Here is a 26369-nt window from a genome sequence, read left to right as displayed (position 1 = left end):
GGAATATTTGGAAATGTGGAAGGGATTTGTAGATTCTCATTTTGTGTAAGTACAACTTGCCAATAAATGACATAAGATTGATATCCTTTAGACCAACTGTGAAGACATGTCCAGCTTTTTCATACATGTATTTTTCAAAATCCCTCCAAAACTTAGATGACACATGGCAATCACAAAATAAATATGGACTCAGTCCCACAATAGGTGCATTTATCATCCAAGTCAGTGAACCTGGAAATTGTGCTTTTGCAAGGGTAAATGTTGTGAAGTACTGTAATTTATAATGAAGTTCTCTTACTGCCTACTTTATTCAAAATCCATAACTGGAAGGGGCACAACCACATTTTGCGCCAATTAATATGATCTAAATAATTGTGCATTTCAGAAGAATTTCCCTCTGGAGGAAATCCTGTTATAGTGTGTATAGTGTTGACGTTCATAAAACTAGCGCCTGACAGATTTACTGCTGAGCTGCTACATTCCACTTTGATTTTTTACCAATGCAACACAATACAAATTGATCACATACAAACAGTTTTATATATTTACTGTATGTAGTTGTGGCCCCATCTCAATCAACAAATCCTGTTTTTTTTTAAACAAAACAAGAACATGGATATGGTGATATTTGATTTTACATGATCACAGACTCCATTAATAGTTTACTTTCGTTCTTTTCATTGCGCATCCTTGATGCACGTGAAATCATCCATGCTGCCGTTACATCATGACCTTCACATTCCCACAAGTGTAGGTGCCCAGTTCTAATCGCGATCACAAAACCACCCAAAATGTATGAAATAATTTTTACATTTATATTCATAACATGAAAAAAACATTTAAAATACATATGTTGTGCAATATACAATTAAATTTATTTAAAACAAGGCTATGGTTCTTTTATATTGTGAAAATATAGTCAGGCATAACATTTACTTCCTATTTTAGGGGTCCTTCAGTTTTGTATGGTGTAACGTGTTGGATAATTCCAGAAGAAGCGTCGCACTTCTTTAGCCTCTCTGCTCACGTTACCTACCGGTAGTGGGACTGCGCCTCGGTACTAACATTAAAAGGCAGGGAATATCGAATATTTGTCAATATTATTCACTGTTTGACGGTTCAACTCGTTTTATTACATTTAGTTAGCCGAGCTGTCAAAAATGTTGAGCGTTGCCAGAAGCGTTTCAAGGACTCTGGCGACAAGAAATTGCGCACGCAATGTGTCTTCTCTGCTAACCAAGGTGAGCTTCTCACACATAAACGACAATCTTCTCTGTTAATTGCGAAGTTGGCGAAGGCCATTGCGAGTTTTTTAAGTTATGTTTTAGTATGTTAGCGTTCAGCTCGTGACTATTAAAGACGGCAGTTGTCATTTGGCTGCCACTTAGCAATTTGGTCGCTATTAGGGATGTTCTACTTATTTTCAGACTGATACCTGTGTGAGTGTTTACTGTGGAGTACTCCCTGATACCGTTGCTGTGTAAGGATACCACTAGTACTTTTGATACATCACAATTCTCCAATGTGTCAAACTGCTGCAGTGTAGAATCAGCTACTTAGTATCAGTGGTTGGTTGGTAATTTTACAACTACTCACCTCTACTACTGAAATACAGTGGTATATATTTATAAATTATTCCTACAAGTTAAAAAAAAGATTTTGTTTAGACCAAAATTTGATAGACTGTCGCCGCCGTGTTTAGCGTGCGCAAAGAATTCTGGGATGACGTAGAATGGATTTTGTAAAATTGTTACATTGCTGCTCTTTGGAATTGTCCAAAATGCTGTCTCCTTAGTTACAGTGAAAGGAGCGCTGAAGGATTGACTTTTGGACAATTTATTTCTCCCAACTTTGTGTGAACAGTTTGGGGATGGCCACTTTTTCCAACAGGACTGTGCACCATTGCGAAAAGCAAGGTCCATACTGACATGGATGACAGACTTTGGTGTGGATAAGCTTGACTGGCCTGCACAGAGTCCTTAACTCAACCTGATAAAGCACCTTTTGTTTGAATTAGAGTACAAACTGAGAGCCAGGCCTTGTCACAAATACGCTTCTGGAAGAGTGGCCACAAAATTCCTACACACACTCTTAAACCTTGTGGAAAACCTTTTCAGATGGCAGGACGTACATACAGTAATTAATGTATCCACTTTTTGTGACATTTTTGTTTGTTGGTGTGCCGTGAGATTTTTCAATTGTAAAATATGTGCCGTGGCTCCATAAAGGTTGCAAATCACTGCTCTAGTCAGATCATGTATTCTAATCAGTCAGGTCAAACCAACATTAGAACATGACAGAAATAATGGATGCTAACTTACTGTAATTAAATAACTTTATTGTAATTAAATTACTTCACACACACAACCTTAGAGCATGATTCGACAGAACGCCTGCATGTTCGCTCACAGCCATTAGTGGTAGCACTAGCTTGCTAGGCTACGTAACGTTTTGTTGCCTGCTTGCGAGCCGTATTGCATTAAAAGAGGGTGAACATACTTCAAGCAAGCCTTAAACGAACGTCCTCTCCCAAGCACCGGTGACCACCAACACACGTTTTTTTCCCCATTTTGTTCTTACAAACACACAGCGTGATCCATTGTTGTTGTCGCCATGGTAACGAGTGTATCCGGTCGCGTTTGATTTGACAAGATAAAGCCCAGTGATTGTAAAAGACGGGATACGGTGGTATCGGAATCAAAGATTTTATTGCTGTAGTCTGACAGTGCAATCGTGAAAGACCTAATTTGTCTTGTAGTCTGATCGGGCATTACGTGTCGCCTGTCTCACTCTGCCAATGTTTTTAAAATGTTATTTTTTAAATAACTTTATTGGTGGTCACCTTTACAGTATTATGTCAAAAGGAATGCGACAACGCTAAAAATTAACTAGCTTTTGGATTCGAATATACTGTACACGACGGCGACGTGGAGGAAATGTCTTTTGTGGAGCTTTGATCGGATCTGCGAATTATGACATTATAGCCGATACCGATTAGGCCGAGCAGATCGGTGTGAAGTCTAGCAATAGTCAGACATATTTTGTAGTATAGACAGCAGAGTGGCGCAGCGGAAGCGTGCTGGGCCCATAACCCAGAGGTCGATTGATCGAAACCCTCCTCTGCTATTTGGAGCTGGTTCTCCATTATCGTATGTCTGCTCATATGATGTTGTGGAATGGCTATCATTTAAGGCGGCACGGTGGACGACTGGTTAGAGCGTCTGTCTCACAGTTCTGAGGTCCGGGGTTCAGTCCCCGGCCCCGCTTGTGTGGAGTTTGCATGTTCTCCCCATGCCTGTGTGGGTTTTCTCCGGGCACTCCGGTTTCCTCCCACATCCCAAAAACATGTATGATAGGTTAATTGACAACTCTAAATTTCCCGTAGGTGTGAATGTGAGTGCAAATGGTTGTTTGTTTATATGTGCCCTGCGATTGGCTGGCAATCAGTTCAGGGTGTACCCTGCCGCCTCCCCAATGATAGCTGGGATAGGCTCCAGCACGCCCGCGACCCTAGTGAGGAGAAGCGGCTCAGAAAATGGATGGAAGAATTTTGTGGTATGGAATGTTAGAAAAGTGCTTGACTATTACTCAAACATTGAACAATAATCAACAACAGTATGTATAAGGAAAAAAACGACCCATTTTAGATCTTATTCGATCCTATTTTGGTTTTTTATATATTTTTTAAATTTTTATTTATTTTATTTTATTTTTCGCTGATATTGTACCGATTTTAAATGTATGTTTTGTGTTTTAAATTACTGATTCTTTCACATACCAGTAGAGGTGGCCTTCTTTACTGCTTACGTGTGGTACTTGTACTTGAGAATCGCTGCTGTAGTGTATGTAGTGATGTCAGATTTGTTGTCACATTTGTACCTGAGCTTTAAATTGGCCCAGCCTTGGTCCTGGAAACTACATTGTAGTCTCTCCCCAGGCTCACAGGAATGGCCCCCAATCTGATGCTCTCCGAGCCCTGTCCAGAAGAGACTATGCGTAAGTATATTTAAAATACTGTTTAATGCGAATGTTTATCACTGTTCTGAATATAATTAAGTCCAAACTAAATCAAATGTTATCATATGCGAGTACGTTGATATAACTGCTTCAAACAATGAATGAGAGGCTATGTTGCCTTGTTTGACTTGGATTTGTTTTGAGTAACTGGTAGTGGGACATGTTCAAAAGAGTTTTCAGTTGTAGCGTGGTGGAGGGAGGATGTCATTGCAATATGGTCCATTATTAACAAGAGACGTCTTTTTGCAGGTCCGAAGCCATCAAGGGAGCAGTCATTGGAATTGACCTGGGAACCACAAACTCATGTGTTGCTGTCATGGAGGGTAAACAAGCAAAGGTGATACCTTATGTCCATTGAAAAATAATCCACTTTACTTTTGCACACTTACCTTTTACATTGTACAATCGCAATTCCAAAGAAGTTGGGACGTTGTGTTAAACATAAATAAAAACCCTGTCCCATCTTTTTTGGAACGTGTTGCAGCCATAAAATTCTAAGTTAATGATTTGGTAAAAAGAATAAAGTTTATCAGTTTGGACATGAAATATATTGTCTTTGTAGTGTATTCAATTAAATATAGGTTGAACGTGATTTGCAAATCATTGTATTCTGTTTTTAACGTCCCAACTTCATTGGATTTGGGTTTGTAGTTCAATGTAACAATACAAATATTGTAAGAAGTATAAAGGGTCTTTTGGTCCGTTTGAGCATACCGTATATATCTGCAGAAATAATTATCATATTTCTATCTGGTTCATAAGTGATTATCCAATCTTCAGTTGTTAATTTTTATTTTTTATTTTTATAAGGTTACTTTTGATACTTTATAAAAGGGCACAACGTGAGCGACCTAATTTGCCTTCATTCTTTAGTCCTGTTAAGTGATATACGCTGCTAATTTAACAAACTTGTTACCATGTTAATCGTAATCCAAACATTCTGATTAAACTGCTCTTGTTGATTTCAGTTGGTTTTCTACAATGTGTGAGGAGCATTGTTGTAGACTTGCTCCAAATGGAAAGTGTCTTGAGATAACTTGTAAATTGGAACGACTGTAATTTCTCGTGTATAATGCCCCCCCCCCCCCAATTTGTCAAAAGTTAATGGTGTGCATTACACATGGGTATAGGGGAAAATGAAAAAAAAGTTCACATTTTATAAATGTATGTCGTCATCTAGAGGTTATGAAAAAGCTTTACACTTTCATTCTAATATGCCACCGCCAACCTAAAGGTTATGAAAAATGTGTACACCTTCATTCTAATAAGCCATCACCAACTAGAGGTTATGAAAAAGGTGTAGCCTACACTTTCATTCCATTATGACGGGTACGTATGACTGCGTATATGTACAGTTGTGCTCAAAAGTTTCCATACCCTGGCAGAATTTGTGATAGTTTTTTTTTTTTTTTTTTTTTTTTTTTTTTTTTTGTAAATACGAGTGATGACTGAACAACAACCATCATTTATTTCTTTATGGTTATGTTTTGTTAAATGATCATGCTTTTCTGAAATGCTTGACAGTCTAATTTGAATCCCATTGAAATAAAATTAAATGTCTAATGAAACATGAGCACAACTGCTTGTTTCTCATTTACTAAATAAAAGTAGGGCTGTGAATTTCAAAATAAGAGCAAGTAAATAAGTATTACGTATTCAAATAAAGAGAATAATTCTTTTGAAAATGTTTGACAAATTCTGTCATGTTTTGGTCATATGGGTAGAAGCAAAATCATGCATTGTAAAAATGTATTATACATGGACTGAAGGTTTTTCCATAATTTTGATGTCAACTTTGGAGGTGTGTATTATACATGGGTGCACATTATACATGAGAAATTACGGTATATTAATGAGAGATTTATACTTTAATGCATAGCATCCAGATGCAGTTTGTGAATATGAGTGGCAGTCAAGAAATAATAATAAAATTAGTTTAACCTACTACTAATAATAAAAAAATCTGAAATTTTTAGTTTGTAGTTTTAAATACGTTTGATTTATTTATACATGGACTGAAGGTTTTTCCATAATTTTGATGTCAACTTTGGAGGTGTGTATTATACATGTCCTCTTCCTGTCAGCCAGTTTGGAAATCACATCATTGTTGGATTTCTGTCAGAAGCATAGTGCTGTGATTGAATCTGGAAGTGGAGCCACCACGAAAGTTTTTTTTTTATTTTTTATTTTTAAAAAAAAAATTTTTTTTATTGACATTTTGGAACCAACACCAAGCTCTAAGGGGTCACCCCTTGTCCCGACCGGTAGGGGGCCCTTTTTATTTTATTTTAAAATTTAATTTAATTTTTTTAAATCCCAACTTTTAAAGATAATGAACTTGAAACATTCCCAACTACTAAACATTGTTGCAAAATGTGTAAGGGAAAGCTGCAATAGGCTACAGCACACCCAAAAAGTGGGTGTCCAGAAACATAGGTGAAGAACAAGCGTCTGCTTTGAGTGACTTATGTGTAAAGGAAAGGATCCCCATCTTCACCCCATCTGGCACTATCAAGACGATCACCTTTTTGGACCTTTAAAAGGAAGAGTCTGCACTTCTCTGATGACGAACAAGTCTAACAAGCTGTTTAAAAAAAAAAAAAAATAATAAAAAAATAAATGTTAAAAGCGCACCCTACTGAATTTTACTTGGCTGGCATACATGCCCTTGTTCATTGATGGACAGTTGGTGTTGAGAAAAAGATTACATTGGAAAGTAGCGATGAAATCCCCCATTTTGGTCTTTTTCTCTACGTGTATTGCCTTTCTATTGCAATAAATACAACTTGAGAGAAATTGGCCTGATTACTTTTTGTCTGCCCCAGAACGATGCACATAAAACAATACAGTAATTTGTCCTTGCTTCACAGGTGCTGGAGAATGCCGAGGGAGCCAGGACAACTCCTTCTGTGATTGCTTTCACCGCAGAGGGCGAACGCCTGGTTGGCATGCCTGCTAAACGCCAGGCTGTCACCAATCCTCAAAATACATTGTACGCCACAAAGAGACTCATTGGCCGCCGCTTTGATGACGCCGAAGTCCAGAAAGACTTGTGAGTGAGGCAATGCAAATGTGTGATTATTAGATTCATTTTACCTAACAGAATTGTTTTCCATCAACAGGAAGAATGTGCCCTACAAGATTGTGCGTGCTTCTAATGGGGATGCTTGGGTGGAGGCTCAAGGAAAAATGTACTCACCTAGCCAGGCTGGGGCCTTCGTCCTGATGAAGATGAAGGAGACTGCCGGTAATGACCATTCCTCTCATGGTTTGTTGTACACAGACAGACAGACAAGACGCCTTTTGATTTGGTGATTTCTGTTGCAGAGAACTACTTGGGAACTAAAGTGAAGAATGCTGTCATCACAGTACCAGCTTACTTCAATGACTCTCAGAGACAGGTATGCACACAGTTGCACTCAAACTTGCTCTGATACTGTTAAATATACAATGGGTACGGAAATTATTCAGACCCCCTTAAATTTTTCACTTTATATTGCAGCCATTTGCTAAAATCCCCCCCCCAATTAATGTACACACACTACCCTATATAAACAGAAGAGAATGGAATTTGTGAAATTTTTGCCGATTTCAGAAAAATTGAACAATCACACAGCCATAAGTATTCAGACCCTTTTGCTGTGACATATATATATTTAACTCTGGTGCTGTCCATTTCTTCTGATCATACTTGAGATGGTTTATTGGAGTCCAGCTGTGTTTGATTATACTGATTGGACTTGATTAGGAAAGCCACACACCTGTCTATGTAAGACCTTACAGCTCAGTGCATGTCAGAGCAAATGAGAATCATGAGGTCAATGGAACTCCCTGAAGAGCTCAGAGACAGAATTATGGCAAGGCACAGATCTGGCCAAGGTTACAAAAAAGAAAATCTGCTGCACGTAATGTTCCTAAGAGCACAGTGGCCTCCATTATCCTGAAATGGAAGACGTTTGGGATGACCAGAACCCTTCCTAGAGCTGGCCGTACAGCTAAACTGAGCAGTCGGGAGAGAAGAGCCTTGGTGAGAGAGGAAAAGAAGGTCCCAAAGGTCACTGTGGCTGAGCTCCAGAGATGCAATCGGGAGAAAATTCTAGAAAGTCAATCATCACTACAGAAAAAAAGCAAGCTCCTGCTTGGAGCTTGCTAAAACACACCTGAAGGACTCCAAGATGGTGAGAAATAAGATTATATGGTCTGATGAGACCAAGATAGAAGCTTTCGGCCTTAATTCTAAGGTGTGTGTGTGTGGAGAAAACCAGGCACTGCTCATCACCTGTCCAATACATTCCCAACAGTGATACATGGCGGTGGCAGCATCATTCTGTGGGAGTGTTTTTCAGCTGTAGGGAGAGGACAACTGGTTGCAATTGAAGGAAAGATGAATGCAGCCAAGTACAGGGATATCCTGGACGAAAATCTCCTCCAGTGGGCTCGGGACCTCAAACTGGGCCGAAGGTTCACCTTCCAGCAAGACAATGACCTGAAGCACATAGCTAAAATAACAGAGTGGCTTCAGAACAACTCTGTGACTGTTCTTGAATGGCCCTGACTTAAACCCAATAGAGCATCTCTGGAGAGACCTGAAAATGGCTGTCCACCAACATTCACCATCCAACCTGATACAACTGGATAGGATCTGCAAGGAGGAGGAGGATCCCCAAATCCAGGTGTGAAAAATGTTTTGCATCATTCCCAAAAAGACTCATGGCTGTATTAGCGCAAAAGGGTGCTTCTACTAAATACTGAGCAAAGGATCTGAATACCTATGGCTGTGTGACATTTCAGTTTTTCTTTTTTAATAACTCTTCAAAAATGTCAATTCCGTTTTTTCCTGTCCATATTGGGTGTTCTGTGTACATTAATGAGGGGAAAAAAATGAACTTAAATGATTTTAGCAAATGGCTGCAATATAACAACTGAAAAATTGAAGGGGGTCTGAATATTTTCCGTACCCACTGCATACTTGAAGCTAATGCCTTTCTTTACCTTACTTAGACAGCATGTCTTAATGTGAATTCAGGCTACCAAAGATGCTGGTCAGATTGCTGGCTTGAATGTCCTGCGTGTGATCAATGAGCCTACAGCGGCAGCGCTGGCCTATGGCTTGGACAAAACCCAGGACAAGATGTGAGTACATATTATTCTGAACTAGATGTCATTTGTGGAAGTCAAACAGAAAATGAAAACAATTCAGTTTGGTATGGAGTCGATTAGGGATGTTCGATAACCAAGTTTTTTTTCTCACCGATACCAGTTTGAATATTCATTCTTGATTCCTCACCGATACTAAGCACAGGTACCACTTGTGCATTTGGTAATATAATTTAAATGAACATAAGGACAGGTAAATGTGGACCTTTCTTTCCGATGCACATGAGGGTTCGACTTTGTCAAACCGCCACAGTATAGCGCCAACTAATAAGGGTTTCGTTTGATGTGCGTCCTGCATCTGAGACGCACAAAAATCTGCAGGGACGCAAAAAGGTACAAATCCTGTCTTAATGCTTTTGTTTTTTTAATTAAAATATGGCAGGCCTTAAGACATTCTTTGGGCCTCTTTAGTGGGTTAATGACTCAATACATACCGGTATGTGCCAAATGTTTTATTTAAAGATCAGATGACAAAGGGGTCAGTTAAAATTCATATTTGCATTGTTTATATGTTATGTAATACATGCACGTAATGTCCAGCAAGTTTTCAACCATAGTTTAGCTACAAATTTGTTTTTTATGACTCATATTGAGTCCTCCCTGAACATACCCGCAGCTCAAGACATCAGGGTGTGGTTACTCTATCCACCGCAAGGGCTACCAGAAGTGACGTTGCAATTGACAAACACAGCGCCCTACACACTATACGCAATGGCGGGCAACGTTTAGAATATGAGGAGGAGGAGCAGGGTTTCTACGTACAGGAGCACCCAACTGACCTTGTTGAACAGAGTTTGGAATGCTAGCTAGGCACCCATAGCTGACCACGTTTCTTCCCCTGTCGAGTGACTTTCACTATCCACTGGTCACGTATTCCTTCTTCACTTGGAAAGCCCAAAAAAAAACCTTGCCACTGCCTGAACCATTTGTACAACCAAATGCCACACAATAAACCATCGTGACATCGTTAAATCATACGATGACAAATATACAAGGACGGGAACAACAGCATGGAACAATAGCACACAATGCCGAATGAACAGGATGTTTGGCTTGTGTGACATCACAGCACTGGAAGGAGACGAAGACCGGAAGGCATGGGATGCAAAAAAGCAGAAGGTGTATTCTAAATCATATTTATCGATTTAACTGCTGTATATCTACCATATAATCACTTCAAAATGGCAGATGTGGTTTGTAAAGGGGTTCTAGAGTTATCAAGAAAACATTTTAAATCTTTGTCCTCTGACCTTTAAGTACAATTTTTACGAACAGAGCCTGAGTCTGATTTAGTTTAATATATTTGTTGTACATTGTCAATGTACAAAGTTCTTTAGAATTGAAAGTAATTGTTCTTGAAAAGGATGTACTTGAATTATTATGATCTATAATAAGGCTGCACGACTATGCCCAAAATAATAACCAATCATGATTATTCGTCACGTTAGGGAAAAATCTTATAAAATTTGTATTGCACTACTTTTTAACAAACAATATGTAATAGTTTTCAGTTCAAAATAAGTCTTTAAATAAGAATAAATGATTTAAAAAAAAATGGAGCGCGAACTGAATAAATGTGCAATCACGAATTGCAACTTAATGGAAGCAAATACAGTTAATGCATAAAAGGCAATAACATTAGTGCAAGCACCTACTTTTCCTTTTGAAAATCTCTGTCGTCAATATAGTGAATTGTCAAGGACGTTACATCTCCTCTGTTCTTCTTGACCACTGGTCAGTCGTGCTCCGTCGCAAACTCAAAGAACTTGTGATTACCCTTTGTATTTACTTGAGGCGTTTTATTTTTTACTTTGGTCATGCTCGCCGAAAAGTTGAAGTCAAGGCAGCCGATACAATGATTGTCTGAAGGCTTCTTTATACTCGCGCAGACGGCGACCGCGCTGATGTCACTGCGGCTGTCCCACGCGTAGTTTGCCTTTATACTCAAGCGTAACACATGGGCGCTGTTTTGAAAGTGCGCCGCAGTTCTCCTCCAATCGGGGGTGTCGCTACGGCTGGTATTGGACAGGACACCATAGGGTGGAGTTTCCTCTGCATTTTTTTTGCCATTTCCGGTAGCCGTTTTTACTTTCCTTTCAGTAACAAGGATCAAAGCAACAACAATGGCGACCGCGACAGAACAAATGGACCTAGCTGACCAGATGATACGTTTAATTATGCTGCAAACTCGATCGAGAAGGCGGCGACATAGATGGTATGTAGAACCAATTGGCACGCTGGTACGTCATCACAGCATGTGACGGACCAATCACGAGAGATGAGCTCTGCGGCGTTCGACGCGCAGCAACTAGTTTTGTTGGGTGCGTGGCAAGCTACGCAGAGGTGCTGCGCGGGGCAATTCGTCGGTCACGTGATGCAATGCGGGCGTCGTCGACCGCGGGAGTCTAAAGATGCCTTTACTGTGACACGCCACCTCTCCGCCAACATGGTAAGAGGTCCAACTTCAAAATAAAAGCTTAATAAATTACTACATTGGACATCAATGTGATTTCAGGCTTTTTAAAAAAAAGATTTTGAAAAATAAATAAAATTTTTTTAATATCTTTTTTTAAATCTGTTTATTTTTTAAAATCTTTGTAATAAAGCCATAACTATGCGTTCGCCGCTGGTGGCTGGCTAACTAGGTTGCAGGCACTGCTGCAATGTAAGCACTTCATATGTAGCTGTGCCGGCATTTTAAATGTAAAAAAAAATCAGCGACAATCAGGCTCATTTAATCGTGGCAGCCAAAATCGCAATCGCGATTAAAATTTTAATAATTGTGCAGCTCTATAATGTTATATCAGTGGAATCATAAAACAGCGATCTATCGTTTATCGTGGTAGTTTTTGGGAAAATATATCATCCTAAAAATGTAGCAGGCTGAAACAATATATTGAGAGAGAGCAAGAGCAATGTCTAGCATAAAAATACTGTACATCGCGGGACCGTGGAGCAACAACTGTCATATAGTGGACGATTACTATATTTTATTTTTTTTCCTCCCCTATCGGTGACTGGTATTGACAGCCTTCATTAGTAACCGATACCTTGAAAACATGTATCTGCCTCATACCTGGTATCGACCATCCCAAATAAAATGTTTCTAATGTTGAGACTGCTTTTTCTGCTGGAATTTAACTTCCCCGTAAAGCTAGCTCATCTCTTTTCCAGTATTGCCGTGTACGATCTCGGTGGAGGTACATTTGATATCTCCATCTTAGAGATACAGAAGGGCGTTTTTGAGGTGAAGTCCACAAACGGCGACACCATCCTTGGAGGCGAGGACTTTGACCTGCCACTACTCAAACACATTGTCAAGGAATTTAAGAGAGAGGTGATTAATCAGAAGCAGTCAATACCGCGTCTTCAGGGTTTGAATTTCCCGTTGTTTATCTACATGTTGTGTTGCCACCTCAGTCTGGTGTGGATCTGATGAAAGACAGCATGGCCCTCCAAAGAGTCCGAGAGGCTGCCGAGAAGGCCAAGTGTGAGCTGTCGTCTTCGCTGCAGGTACACACTTCATCCTCGAGATGAGAGGAGAGAGTAGAAGCAGTGGTGTAAGTGAAATGAGCTGCAAAACAAAGAAACAATTTGGAGCTCTTGGAACGAGAAGTTTTAAAGGCAAGGGCATGCCTATTGCAAGGTTTGCTGTGGTAATTTCAACTCGACACACCAAAGGCAAAGTAAAAAACAAGCTATTGTAGTGCACATGCTTTGAAATGGTTAATGCAAAATGGAGATGCTGTTTTTTTTAACAGCCTGTCCTTTCTCTAAAGGATTAAGATGTGATTATTTCTTTATACTGTAACCTAACCCTTGGAATTGAATGTACAGTGTTCCCAATGCATTTGGTTTGTAATAAAAGTGATTACAGTACAGTGGAACCTCGATAAAACTAACGCAATTCCAACATATATCGGGAGGACCGTCAAGACTAAACAAGGTGTCCAAAAACACATCGGCAGTTAAGATGCCGTTGACAAAGTCTGTTAGTTCCAGAATTGTCCGCTGTGGTTTACTGACGCTGGCGCGATGCAGGCAGATAATGGGACTGATGTATTTCCAGGTTACAGATGTACAGTAATACTAGATACTCCCATGACTGTGGCGGCCATGTTTAATGTGGGGCATTGATGTGACGGCCATGTGATCATGGTTATGTCTATTGTACATAAAGCAGAGAGAGAGTGGCATGGCTGCGGCGTTAACTCTGAGGATTACAAAAGTCTGGAGTCTGGAACATGCTATTTTTGGTACAGTAAGTTATTTTTTTGTCAAACCATTCACCTTTGGAAACAGATTTGGAACTAGGAACCACACAAAGTCCTCACGGCTCAAGTGACTCCTTTGATAAGTACTGTACGTCAATGGCACCATGACCAACGACACCGGGATGGTAAATTTGGATAAAATGTGAAACTTTCAAACTTTTTTAACATTTATTTACAATAACTTTGTACTGTACTTGGCGTATTAGGCCATGAAAAAAACTACCAAACAATTTTTTGCTGTACAATAATATGGGAACATATTGCCAAGGGGAAGAAAAGTGCTTCAATTTAACAGACAATCGGCTATATTGGATGACCCACGCCCCGATGAGTCCCTTCTATCAAGGTTCCACTGTATAGGGATTTTGAGCTTACATTTTTAAACATTATTCTGATCATACCTGTAAATGGCAACTTTTCTTAAACAATTATTCTGCTATCAATTTTAAATTTCATTCATAATTAACTTGTCTTGATTTAATTTTGACTTCTGCAGGGGCATATATTCTTTTGACATATATTCTTTTCAAATTTGATAGCACCAGTTAGTCACTCTCGTATGTTAGTTTTGTAGTTGGGCTGCTTTGTACTTGATTGTGTGCTCTCGCTTGTAGACCGACATCAATCTCCCCTACCTGACCATGGATGCGTCCGGCCCCAAACATCTCAACATGAAGGTGACCCGTGCTCAGTTCGAAGGCCTCGTGGTCGACTTGATCCGTCGCACGATGGCTCCCTGTCAGAAGGCCATGCAAGACGCAGAGGTGTCCAAGGGTGACATTGGAGAGGTGCTTCTGGTTGGAGGCATGTCACGTATGCCCAAGGTACATAGCAATATGTTTTCTGGACTTCAAGGTAGGTGTCTGGCCTAATCAGACACCTGAATATTTGCCGTTTTGAGCTCATAATAGGCCATTTACGTGAATCATCTAGATCAGATGAGTTTTTCTTGAGGGTGGGGGGCCGCTTCTGCTGTTAAGAAATAACGTTACTTTTACTCTGTTACAATGATCTAATTGTTGCTCGCTACTCGTGTTTACATTTAGACAGAGGTAGGTAGATGAGCCAAATATTGTACTCGAGTAAGAGTACTGTTATTTTAGAATAATATGACTAAAGTAAAAATAAAAAGTAGTCATCCAAATATTTACTTAAGTACTTGAGTAATATTTATATACTATATATATATATATATATATATATATATATATATATATCTGAGTAAGAAAGTACTCAATGAAAAAAAACTACTCTAGTATCTTGAGTAACTTGAATTTTTGAAATGTATTTGTATTTATTTTTTCAAATCAGAGCATGAACATCAAATAAAAGTAAAAAAAATAATCTTGCCACAATTTAAATTTTTAACTGCCCAAAAACCAACAACACATGCGTTGGGCCATACAGAAATGTTATTTGCTTTATTCAGTTAAATTACTTAATGAAGAAGCTGTTTGCTGACCAGACTTAGTGATTGTGTGTGCGACACCATAAAACAGGGCTAATGTTGCCATATTCACTGCCAAAACAGCAATAAAAACATCTGCAATTTACCGCAAGGTGTTTCAAGGTCGAAGTGGGCTGAAATATTCAAGTTTAGGCAGTGACAAATCTATGCTGCATGTTAAAGCTGTTGTTTTTGGAGTCTGTAAAGTAAACCCACTCGCACGGCTGTTCCCCCCCCAAAATTTGTCATTTTGGTTGGCTTGCGAAGGCTACGTCCTCGGTCATGTGACTGCCTTATCGTCTGATTGGTGAATTGGAGTCAAATGACATTACTGATCAGTCGAAGATGGAGTCTAAAAATAGATGCGCGCAAGAATGGATAACTAAAAGTAGTGATTGGCATGTCGATCATTGTTACGGAGTAAAAATATTGATCCTTCTTCACATAAATACTCAAGTAAAAGTAAAGTACGGTGTATTTAAAGTACTCCAAGTAAATTTTATCGAAAATGTTACTTGAGTAAATGTAACTGAGTAAATGAAGTGCGTTACTACCCACCTCTGCATTGAGACAAACAAAAACAACAGCTTTCATGTAGTATTTGTATGGCATTGTCTGCCCAACCGTGGATATTTCAGCTCACTTAGAACTTGAGAAAACACCTTACAGTAAATTGCACGTTTTGTTGTAGTTTTGGCTGTGCATACATGCACTCACACAGCAACATCAGAATTTGCACATTCACATTTTATTTTGTTTTTACGTTTATGCTGTGTGTACTGTTTACTCAGTACTTAAGTAATTATTTCACTGTGTACCTTTTAGTAATTTTTTGGAAAACCTTTTACTTTTACATGAGCCACATTATTGTCAAGTAACAATACTCTTCGCTGAGTACAATACTTGGCTGCTCTGCCCACCTCTGGAGCAGACATCCTCTCTTGCTACTCTTACGTTTCAGCAACATTTTTGCTCTTCAGATCAGCCAGTGTTGTATTTGTTGCACTTGTCTTGTATTTTCGCGTTGAGGTGCTACGGGTCATGGCCCTGGTTGTGGTCCCAAGCGGGACCGCGAAGCACACGTAACATTGGCGACAAGAGCTGATCCGCTAGTACATCTCGTATTAATGTGGAAACTTAGTTTATATCTCGTATCAATGAGGAAACTTGGTTTACAGATGTTAATGTTAAATGTATTAAGTGACAGAGCTATGTTAGCGATTGTCACAGCACAGAATGAGCACATTTTAAAATTCAGAAATGGCCAATGAAAACAGAAAAATACTGTACTTAATATTTTCCTGGCGGATGCATTTGCAATTAGCCTCTGAAGTTGGTAATAGTGAAAAATAAAGTGAAACAGATTTAAGTCTATTATTTTCCAGAATGAGAGTGCTTAAAGAGGAGGATGCTATTCATGTGGCACAGCTTGAAGCAGGCATCAGGTGCAGGTGGAGATGGACCTGGCTCAAGTTGGAGGCCAAAACAAAAAAGCAAAGAAACGAGCGAAATTTAATTTTAATCTTAAATTTGTACATCAACATATACTTGAGCGGTGTAAATGTTTTTCTGCATGAAGTAGATGTTTATATTGCCTTTATTGTACTCTTCAGAGTCTTCCAGATTGCTTAATTTGTGTTAAAATCAAAACAATTCTCTATGGGGGCCCGGGAGATCCTCCTACAATGTTGTTTGTCTCCTTTTTAATGCCTTTAGTGTTTGCATGTCTGGGCGTAGACTGACTGCTATATCTGTGCACCGAAATGCTCTGGATTGACAGAGGTGCTTGGTATTGATGCCTTACCACACCAACACAGTCTCCCTTATCGTTTAGGTACAGCAAACTGTCCAGGACTTGTTTGGCCGTGCGCCCAGCAAATCTGTCAACCCGGACGAGGCTGTTGCCATAGGAGCAGCCATCCAAGGTGGCGTCCTAGCAGGAGATGTGACTGATGTGCTGCTTTTGGATGTGACACCACTGTCACTGGGAATTGAGACTCTGGGTGGGGTTTTCACCAAACTTATTAACCGGAACACAACCATTCCCACCAAGAAGAGCCAGGTACAGACATTGAGAAGAACTAAATGGACATATTACAAGTTTAGCCTGTTAATCTTAAATTTCTTCCTGCTCCCCCTCAGGTTTTCTCCACAGCAGCAGACGGACAGACTCAAGTGGAGATCAAAGTGTGTCAGGGTGAGAGGGAGATGGCGACAGACAACAAGGTGCTGGGTCAGTTTACTTTGGTGGGACTCCCCCCCGCGCCCCGTGGTGTTCCTCAAATTGAAGTCACCTTTGACATTGATGCCAATGGCATCGTCCACGTGTCAGCCAAAGACAAAGGGACAGGCCGGGAACAGCAGAGTGAGTTATTTTCCTCCATGTACACACTCTCTAATTGAGACTTTTCACACCAAGTATTTGCCACAATTTTTGGAATAATCAACACATTTAGAATTCAGATTTAAATTTTAAGCGCTTCTATTATGTTGTCGGATACTGGATTTAACATTTGAGAGAAGTCTGCATTGAAGTTCCTTTTGTTAATTTTTTTTATTTTGAAACGTAATCTCTGTTGCTTGTGTTCATTTGTCTGCAGTTGTTATCCAGTCATCAGGAGGTCTTAGTAAAGATGACATTGAGAACATGGTCAAGAACGCTGAGAAGTATGCAGAGGAGGACAGGAGGAGAAAGGTGTGTGAAGGGTTCTTCATATGCTGAAGGAACGGAGGCGTGTGTGATGTATTTAGCTTGAACCGACCAGAGGTCATCACAAGCATCGTTTGGGGCAGCATATTATGTTCAGTCATTTCATTTTGCAAAATACATTTTTAATGCAGTCAATATGAAGTAAATTTTAATCCATGTTGCACACAATGACTGATACATCTAAAACTAATGCATATATTTTTTTAAACTTGTCTGTTTTCTTAGGACTACTGAAAGGTGTCCTTCCATCAGAATCCTTTTTTTTTTTTTTTTTTCTTCCTACTGTTTTATGCATAACTTAGGCCAAAATGAGTCTGTGACCTGGTCTAAGGTTGACATCTATGCGGTTTGTTGTTTGAATGCAAAAGCCTTTATTTACTAAAACAGCTTGCAAACGACAGGATTCGAAATCGATGACAGTTTGACGTAGTTGTCCAAATTATATTCATATTATACCTGACCACCTCGCCCACTCAGCTCAGCTTAACGGCCGTGTCTAAGCTGCTGCAGAGCCATAAAGTGCACTCTATAAAGTATAGGTGTTTTACGACAATACTTGGCTGTATTTGTAATTTTTAATGTGGCTGGCTCATGTTCTCTATTAGGGTCCAGTGGTCCAGCGCTTCGTGAATGGTGTTTTACAGTGATTTGTGCACACTTGGGCAGGCACTCAATTGGTTTGCGTTGTGGTGAGCTGACATACGGCCTTGGTCCTCTTCGGCGGTCGCCGCAGCAACACCGACACGACACCCCGGTCTTCCTCAGCAGCGACGAGAGATCCCCCCCCCGATTTCCATAATCGCCCAGCCCTAGTTCATGGGTGTAATTGTTGCCAGCCGTTGGCTGAAATGTGAGATTGGCCGTGTGGGTGACATGGCAGAGGGGGCTATTTTGAGCTTGTCTTTCGTTCCCATTCGTGTGAATGGCGATGGCCGGACATGACTACAGACCTTGCTAGTTCAGCCACCACAGTTGTATTGGAAGTTGCGAATGTAGTTAGGTGGTGTTGTATACAACTTTTTTACATAGACTGTATTTGAATGTGTTTACAGTGTATAAATACAGTGAGGCAAAGATTTAGTCAGCCACCTATTGTGCAAGTTCTCCCACTTAAAAAGATGAGAGAGGCCAGCATCGGACACTACCACATTGAACAGCTGCTTGGTGCATGCGAATTTATTACGCCCCCACTAATCATTGCCTCCATGATAGTGAATAAGCTACACTTCTTACCATGCTTCATAGAAATGTGTCACGAAGGGAGGACGAGGTGCTAATTGCTAAGGTATCGTTACATGCATTCGCAAAACATTGAAGTAAGTAATTTGGTGTGATACAGTACACTTGTCTCACAGGTCTGGCTGGAACCGCGTTTTCGCGGCAAGTAACCAACTATGAATAAAATAATAATAGGCCAATTCGTGTTTCAATATTAATACACATCCACACAGAACGCCGCGACTGAACTGGAAATTACAGTACGTCACTGCAGACATCAGAACGTGGGCAGGTTAAAAGTTAAAAATATTATTGTTGTTATTAATAAATATTTGTCATGTAGGATAAGATGACCTTCATTAGTCCCACAATGGGGAAAATTGCATCGTTTCAGCAGCAATTGTGGCTATAGGAACTATAAATAGCATGCAAGAGAAGACATGTACAAGTAGTACACTGCACAAAATAGAAACCAAAACTATTCTCCATTCATAAAGGTATTCAATCAATCAATCTGTTATTTGTTAGTTTTGAAAATAGAGTGCTCAGTTTTAATAGAGGGGAAAGCAGTGCACCTCCAACACTGTATAGTGGGGATGGGGCGCTGCTGACCTCGACTCGGGATGTTGTGGGGAGAATACTTCGAGGACCTTCTCAACTCCATCGACACGCCTTCCCATGAGGAAGCAGAGTCTGGGTTCTCTGAGGCGGGCTCTCCTATCTCAAGGCCCCGTGGGTGGATGAGATTCGCCCGGAGTTCCTAAACGCTCTGGATGTTGTGGGGCTGTCCTGGTTGATACGCCTCTGCAACATCGCATGGACATCGGGGACAGTGCCTCTGCATTGGTGGTCCCCCTTTTAGAAGGGGGACTGGATGGTGTGCTTCCAACTACAGGGGGATCACACTCCTCATCCTCCCTGGTAAGGTTTATTCAGGGGTGCTGGAGAGGAAGGTCCGTCGGGAAGTCGAATCTCAGATTTAGGAGGAGCAGTGTGGGTTTCGTCCTGGCCGTGGAACAGTGTACCAGCTCTACACCCTCAGCAGGGGAGCTGGAGGAAGTGGTTGGGGAGAGTGAAGTCTGGGCGTCCCTGCTAAAGCTGCTGCCACCGCGACCCGACCTCGGATAAGCGGTGGAAAATGGATGGATGGATGGAGAGCCAGTGATGCCTAACGCGTTGCAAAGTAATGCGTTACTCCAAAATTCTGCCATTTTGAGTAACGAGCAAAGTAACTCATTACTTTTCCAGAGAAAGTAGTCAGATTTGCAGTTCCTTGTTCATAACAATAGTTAATTTTGAGTAATCTATATTTATCGCCAAGTTCAAATCTGTCTATGACTGGTGACTCGTACAAGGAGCGGTCTGGCGATTCAGAAACCTAGCGATCACGCAGGCGACTCATTACTCGAAGCACAAGGAAGCGTTTGGGAGGTGATTTATTATACAAGTACGCACACACACAGTTGTTGCCTTCATGGACCACAGTCGGCATCTTATCAGTTAAGAGTCTTTAGAGAAATGTACTGATGATGATGTGCTTGTTAATGTTTATGTACTTACTTAATTTGGCATGTCAAGTCTGCACTAGGTTGCTGATTTAATGTGGCTTCAACTACACTGTTTAAGTTAGTGGTTCTTATTACCAGGTAATGGGTTTGGCTAAGCTCATGCTTTTTTGTACTGTAGATATAGATATGAAGTGATATTCCTGACACTTGGCAGCTGCTGAAAGTAACTAAAAAGTTAATTTTTTCTAACTTGGTTACCTTTGAAATCAAGTTATCAGTAAAGTAACTAAGTTACTTTTTCAAGGTAACTGTGGAAACTCTTGATCTGATTAATCAGATTTTTTTTTTGTGCGTTACCTGGGTTGAAAACAGAATTGGCAAATGTGAATTAATCAACAGAGTGTTTTGCTGGACTGTCGAAATAGTTTGTTGTACCCGCCCACTTCGCATATTCACACGTGCAGCAGCATTTTATGTTATTTATTTTAACTACTAGAATCTGTAATTAATAAGGTAATGTCTGTACAGTCTCACATTATCAATCATCAAGAGAACAGTAATGCCTGCAGGTTTAGTAGTTTTTTTTGTTTGCCTTGGGTATCATGGCTAGTATCGGCAGCCTTCATGAGAACCCGATCTCTTGAAATAAGGCCGGTATCAGCCTGATACATGGTAATCTGTACTCGTTCATCTCTTGTTTTTACTTTTGACGTTACCCTGAAATGGAAAAGTCGAAAGTCACTTCATCTTCGTATCGATGACTGGTCTGTCTGACCCTATTTCATTGTGTCTGCTAGGAGCGTGTGGAGGCTGTAAATATGGCTGAGGGCATTGTTCATGATACAGAGTCAAAGATGGAGGAATTCAAGGACCAGCTTCCTGCTGATGAGGTACATGACGTAGAGTCGGGTGTGACGAATATTAGGTTTTTTTTGTAAACACTGCTCACAACTTTCGTCAATCATCTGTGCTTCCCATGCTACCAAGAAACTTGAATAAATACAATTAAAATATTTTCCTGATAATACAAGACGCATGGTAAAAATGTGATTGTTCCTGACAGTTATTGATAACTGAAAAGGATTATTGGGTTCAAAAGAAATATACCCAGTCATCAAATTACAATAACAGTCATTATTTTATGGTTTAAAAAAAAAAAAAAAAAAAAAAAAAAAGTGGTTTCACGAGAATAAATGGGTTTGTTGGTTCAAGTAAAATTATGCAACAATATCACCTGATAAATATGTAGCAGAAGTGTCAAACTAATTTTAGTTTGTGGGCCACATTCACCCTAATTTGATTTCAAGTGGCCAGTATATTGATGGCTTAAACTGTTAACGATTACATTTTTTTCCCATTATTTCCGTACAAATTACAACATAAATTAATAAGTACCATCAAATATTGACCTTTATTGATTATCTTGTTGCAAATGTTGGGACAAATCATATGAGCAATCTGAGATTTCAAAACAAAAAAATTGCAATTTCGAAAGTATTATCAGTTTCTTTTCCCCAAAGTCTATACATATAGATCTAAAACTTAAGTTTTAGAAACTATTTTATATTTATGTAAATTTCCGCATCCATCTGAAAATCTTGACAACCACTGACTTCACACCATGCAAACTGAAATATTAACTATTCAGAAAAATGTGCAGTTATCCCCACTACCTTGTAAATGTATACAGCAAAACACAAGTAGTGGCAGTGCATGGGCGAAAAAAAGGTTTCCACCAAACCCTCTTTTGAACTGAAGTGTTGACTGACATTTTGCAATACTCTGTGTCTTGAAATATTTCTACATTAGGTATTCATTGTAACAGAACTTTACAAAGGCGGCACCACATTTTAAATGAAGTAGGCTTTCTTTGGTCCTGAAACCTGGCATCTTTCAGACTTCAAGTGTCAAATCCTGAGTAGCAGCCAATTTCAGAAGGTCATTTAAGTGGTTGTCAGTGTGACTCCAATGGACAAAGTTAGGACAAATTGTTACTTTTATTGAAAAATAACAGTGAATATGTAGCATTAGAGTGACACTGTTCTTGTAGTTGTCCTACTTTTCTGTGTGTCCTTGTTTGTTCAGATAAACAGAACAACCTGAGAATAAGCCCCAAAATTTACAGCCATGCAGTATGGGACATCTGGCCATTTGTGAATGATGGCTGACAAATACAGCTTGACAACCCTTGTAACTCCCTCCCCTTGCAGTGTGCCAAGCTGAAGGAAGAGATCACGAAGGTCCGGGATCTTCTGACCAACAAGGATTCAGAAACGGGAGAGAACATCAAGCAGGCAGCAAGCAACCTTCAACAGGCGTCACTCAAGCTCTTTGAAATGGCCTACAAGAAGGTGTGTATAACAATATCGTTTTCAAATGTGTCTTTTCTACACATGTATAATAATTCTGAAGTTGACTGTCGAACTGTACATATTGAAGTGAGAACTGTGGCGGTAATATTTCTTTAGCCTTTGGGGGTCTGCCCACTCATAGAAATTCCAGGGACCAACAGCTACACGGCAAGCAGAGAGGGCCATAATGAGAAAAAGCAATGGAAAGACAAAAGGCAGATCCACAGTACATTGCATGCACAATATATTTTGTCACTGACATCTGTGACCCACAGGCTGTATGTGTGGACACCCCTGTTTTGAGGTGTTACTGAATGACCACAGAAATATTGTTTTTCAGTGAGTCGTATTAAGTTACGTTCTACACACAGGTTTTTCACTAATTGGGAGGGTTGACTGTGAAAGCAGTTTCTTTTAAATTCAGGCTGAATTTAATCAAATATTACTTCTATTATTTGTACAATCTTTGCTGTTTGTTTTTAACAAATGCTGTCCTGGTGTAACACAATCAGTTCCTTTGTTGCAAAAATGCATACCAGCAACATTTGAAACCAAAACTGACAAGGAATACCAAAAGAATTTAACCAAAATTTAAACCATTGTAATAGGAATGTTCTGTCAATGAAACATTCCAGCTAGAGTGCAGATGTGTGTGATGTACTTCTGCTCTTTTTCCTGCAGATGGCGTCAGAACGCGACAGCAGCTCCGGCTCCAGCTCCAGCTCCAGCTCAGAGAGCGAGAAGAAAGAGGGCCAGCAGTAGACTGTTGCACTGGGTTTTTGTTGTCAGTTTGACAACAGGACTGGAGGGGATGGAAAGGCTGTTGTGAAGCAGGATTATGTATGGATGTATGGATGCATGTATGCGTTTTGATGTGGATATATGCAGGCATTGAACTGAAATTTGGGTAGGTGGGTCACAATTATGTTGCAGTCTTTTGTAATAAAAAAAAAAAAAAAAAAAAAAAACAGGCCTGGGACTGATTGAACCAAGTGTAGTTTGTAATTGTGATGGGACAACTACTACTATACTGAGTCATTTTCTCGAAACTGATACACTCAACACTTTCAGAGTATAGGGAAAAAAAGATGAGCCTTCTGTTGCAGTATCTCCTTGATCTGTGGCGATGGATCCCGCTTTTGCTGTCCAGCAGAGGGGGAAACATTTGGTCGCATTTTAAGAGACCCTCACATTCATTCATCCATAACATTTAAAATGAAGATTTTTTTTGTTGTTGTTTTTACTCATTTATCTAATTGGTTAATTGATTTATTGTAAATAAAATATGAAACATTTTCTTATTAGAATAAACTTCTTGACACAACTATTTCTTTTTACCTCATCTACAAATGATTTGGCCCATCCGTCCATTTAATAAAATAAAAATAAAAAAACATGTCCCTCTATCACAAAAAAATTGGCTCACTCACAGTCTTAATTATATTGAGACAGATCGACATACATTTTTGGTTCCAAATGTGATGTGGATGGGATGCAATCCATCGCTACTCCAGGAGAGAATGTCTCTGTAGCCGAGTCGAAATCTTTTTTGTAGACCCACATTTTAGTCTACAAGTCAACTACACACACTGCTAAAGATGTGTTGAGTATTCAATTATTTACTTGATTAACTGATGTCAATTAGTATTAAAATCTGTGGTCCAATCATGACTGAGCAAAATACGTTTCTTCCCTTTCGTTGTCTGCCAGTTATAAGAAGGGGAGTAAAAATTGGTAACTAATGCCCAGCTGTCATCACACTGCCCATCTGCTAACCTTCTGGCCTTGACATTTTGCTTGATGTCAAAATTTGGCCGAATTCAGAATCTCTTGGAAATGGGCAGAGGTCACATTTAATGGGTTCTCAGAGATCTGAGTATTTCCATATAAGCAATGAAAAAGTCAATTTACCATATGTCATGTTGTATGTGCTTTGTCCTGACAAGAGTTCATGTTGTCCTTTGCCTGCCACATAAAAGCATTTATTTCGGGGAGTGGTTGACTTAAATATCACAATCCTTTTGAGGAACAAGGCTTTCCGAATTACAATTTTAGGCTGAATGAAAGAGAAGCACGACCATTTATTTTAATAAATGGTCGTGCTTCTCTTACTTTGCACAATTCCCCAGTAGGTTTAATGATGTGTGCTGACTAATCATGACTTGTTGTTATAGCCAATTAGCTCTTTTGTAGATAAGAGCAGTGTTATGTAAGGACAATAAGGTGATGGCAGCAGCGTTTATTCTGCCTAAAAGTAGTTGGAATGACCGTTAGGACGCACTGAGGCATGAAATGAGATCAGCAAGCTGCTGGTGTGATGCATCCACCTTTTGCTACAGTCAGGCACTCAGGAGGACAGCTCAGACAGGTTCAGAGGATTGACAGGCTTCAATTTAACCTTAAATCTAGTGCACGTCTCAGTGAACAAGGCTGCCAAGCCGCAAGAGTAGAAATTGGAAATGGCATCCATCTATTTTCAATGCTGCTAATCTTGTTCAGGATTATGGAAATCTGTAGCCTATCCCATCTGACTTTGGGCAAAAGGCAAACTACACCCTGGACTGGTCGCCGTTCAATCACAGGGCACATACAGAACCAGACAGCGTGACATCAGGCACACGTGGTCTAGGGCCCAAATGCAGCACACCGACCCACCAGAGTAGTTGGAAATGACTTCAATGATGTCTTGAATCTCAGCTGTGACAGGTCAAAGCCAGGATACAGAGCAGTCAACTTCACAGTTGTGAAGATGAGGGCTTGAAGATTGGGAATTTGTCTTGGGCCAAAGTCACGTAATAATCCGTAATCCACAGATAGCAGATCAGAAATTGCTAACAATTCCAATGAAGTTGGGCTGTTGTGTAAAATGTAAATAAAAACTGAATACAATGACTTGTAAATCCTCTTTAACCTCTATTCAATTGAGTTCATGACAAAGACAATATGTTTGTTGTTCAAACTGATGAATATTATTGTTTCATGTATTTTTCTTTTGTTTTGCCAATATCCACTCATTTTGAGTTTGATGCCGGCAACACATTGCAAAAAAGCTGAGCCCAGGGCATGTTTAACCCCTGTATTACATCACCTTTCCTTTTAACAACACTCAATAAGCATTTCGGAACTGAGGACACTAATTGGTCAGGCTTTGGAGGCGGAATTTTTTCCCATTTTTGGCTGATGTACAACTTCAGTTGCTCAACAGTCTGGGGGTCTCACTTGTCATATAGTTTGGGCTACATAATCTGGGGCTACAGATCTGGGGCCTCATGTACAAAGACTTGCGTGGGTTTCCTACTAAAACATGGCGTACGCTCAAATCCAGAAAACGTCGTACGCACAAAAATATTCAGATGTATGAAACTCTCATTCCGATCAACGTGGAAATGAGCGCACATGTTGGAGTAGCCGACTCCTCCCTGTCCACGCCCATATCCGAATATGCAAATCACATTTAAATGAACCCTGCACCTGAGATGTGGCCCAAAAAAGGCCTCACCCCGTTTGAGGAGAGAATCGCTGCGATCGTGGGTGACGCTGCTCTCTCAGGGCTGATGGGACGACGTGGGTGACTATGATCACCCCACAAGGTTAATACCATGTATTTTTGGAACTCATAACAAATGCGCTCATACAGTAACCTACACTGTGAGATGAAGGTTCATGCGTCAATGTTGTATGTGTGGT

At 40.0% G+C, this 26369-nt stretch overlaps 1 protein-coding gene across 1 annotated transcript; it reads left to right on the top strand.

Annotated features, from left to right (window-relative positions):
* Positions 1 to 981: 981 nt before the first annotated feature.
* On the top strand, positions 982 to 23650 carry hspa9 (heat shock protein 9). The gene is made up of 16 exons (XM_061686092.1): positions 982 to 1241; positions 3938 to 3996; positions 4267 to 4354; positions 6888 to 7069; positions 7140 to 7264; positions 7345 to 7418; positions 9044 to 9150; positions 12349 to 12511; positions 12595 to 12687; positions 14063 to 14272; positions 16730 to 16957; positions 17038 to 17260; positions 17496 to 17590; positions 21129 to 21221; positions 22542 to 22682; positions 23364 to 23650. The coding sequence occupies exons 1-16, from the start codon at positions 1161 to 1163 to the stop codon at positions 23442 to 23444; spliced, it is 2043 nt and encodes a 680-aa protein (XP_061542076.1). The 5' UTR covers positions 982 to 1160; the 3' UTR covers positions 23445 to 23650.
* The last annotated feature ends 2719 nt before the right edge of the window (positions 23651 to 26369 follow it).

This window comes from Phycodurus eques, chromosome 9 (genome assembly GCF_024500275.1).
Source record: "Phycodurus eques isolate BA_2022a chromosome 9, UOR_Pequ_1.1, whole genome shotgun sequence".
Lineage (NCBI taxonomy): Eukaryota > Metazoa > Chordata > Actinopteri > Syngnathiformes > Syngnathidae > Phycodurus > Phycodurus eques.
The sequence above is the reverse complement of the archived record's forward strand: the minus strand, read 5'-3'. Positions and strand labels throughout refer to the sequence as shown.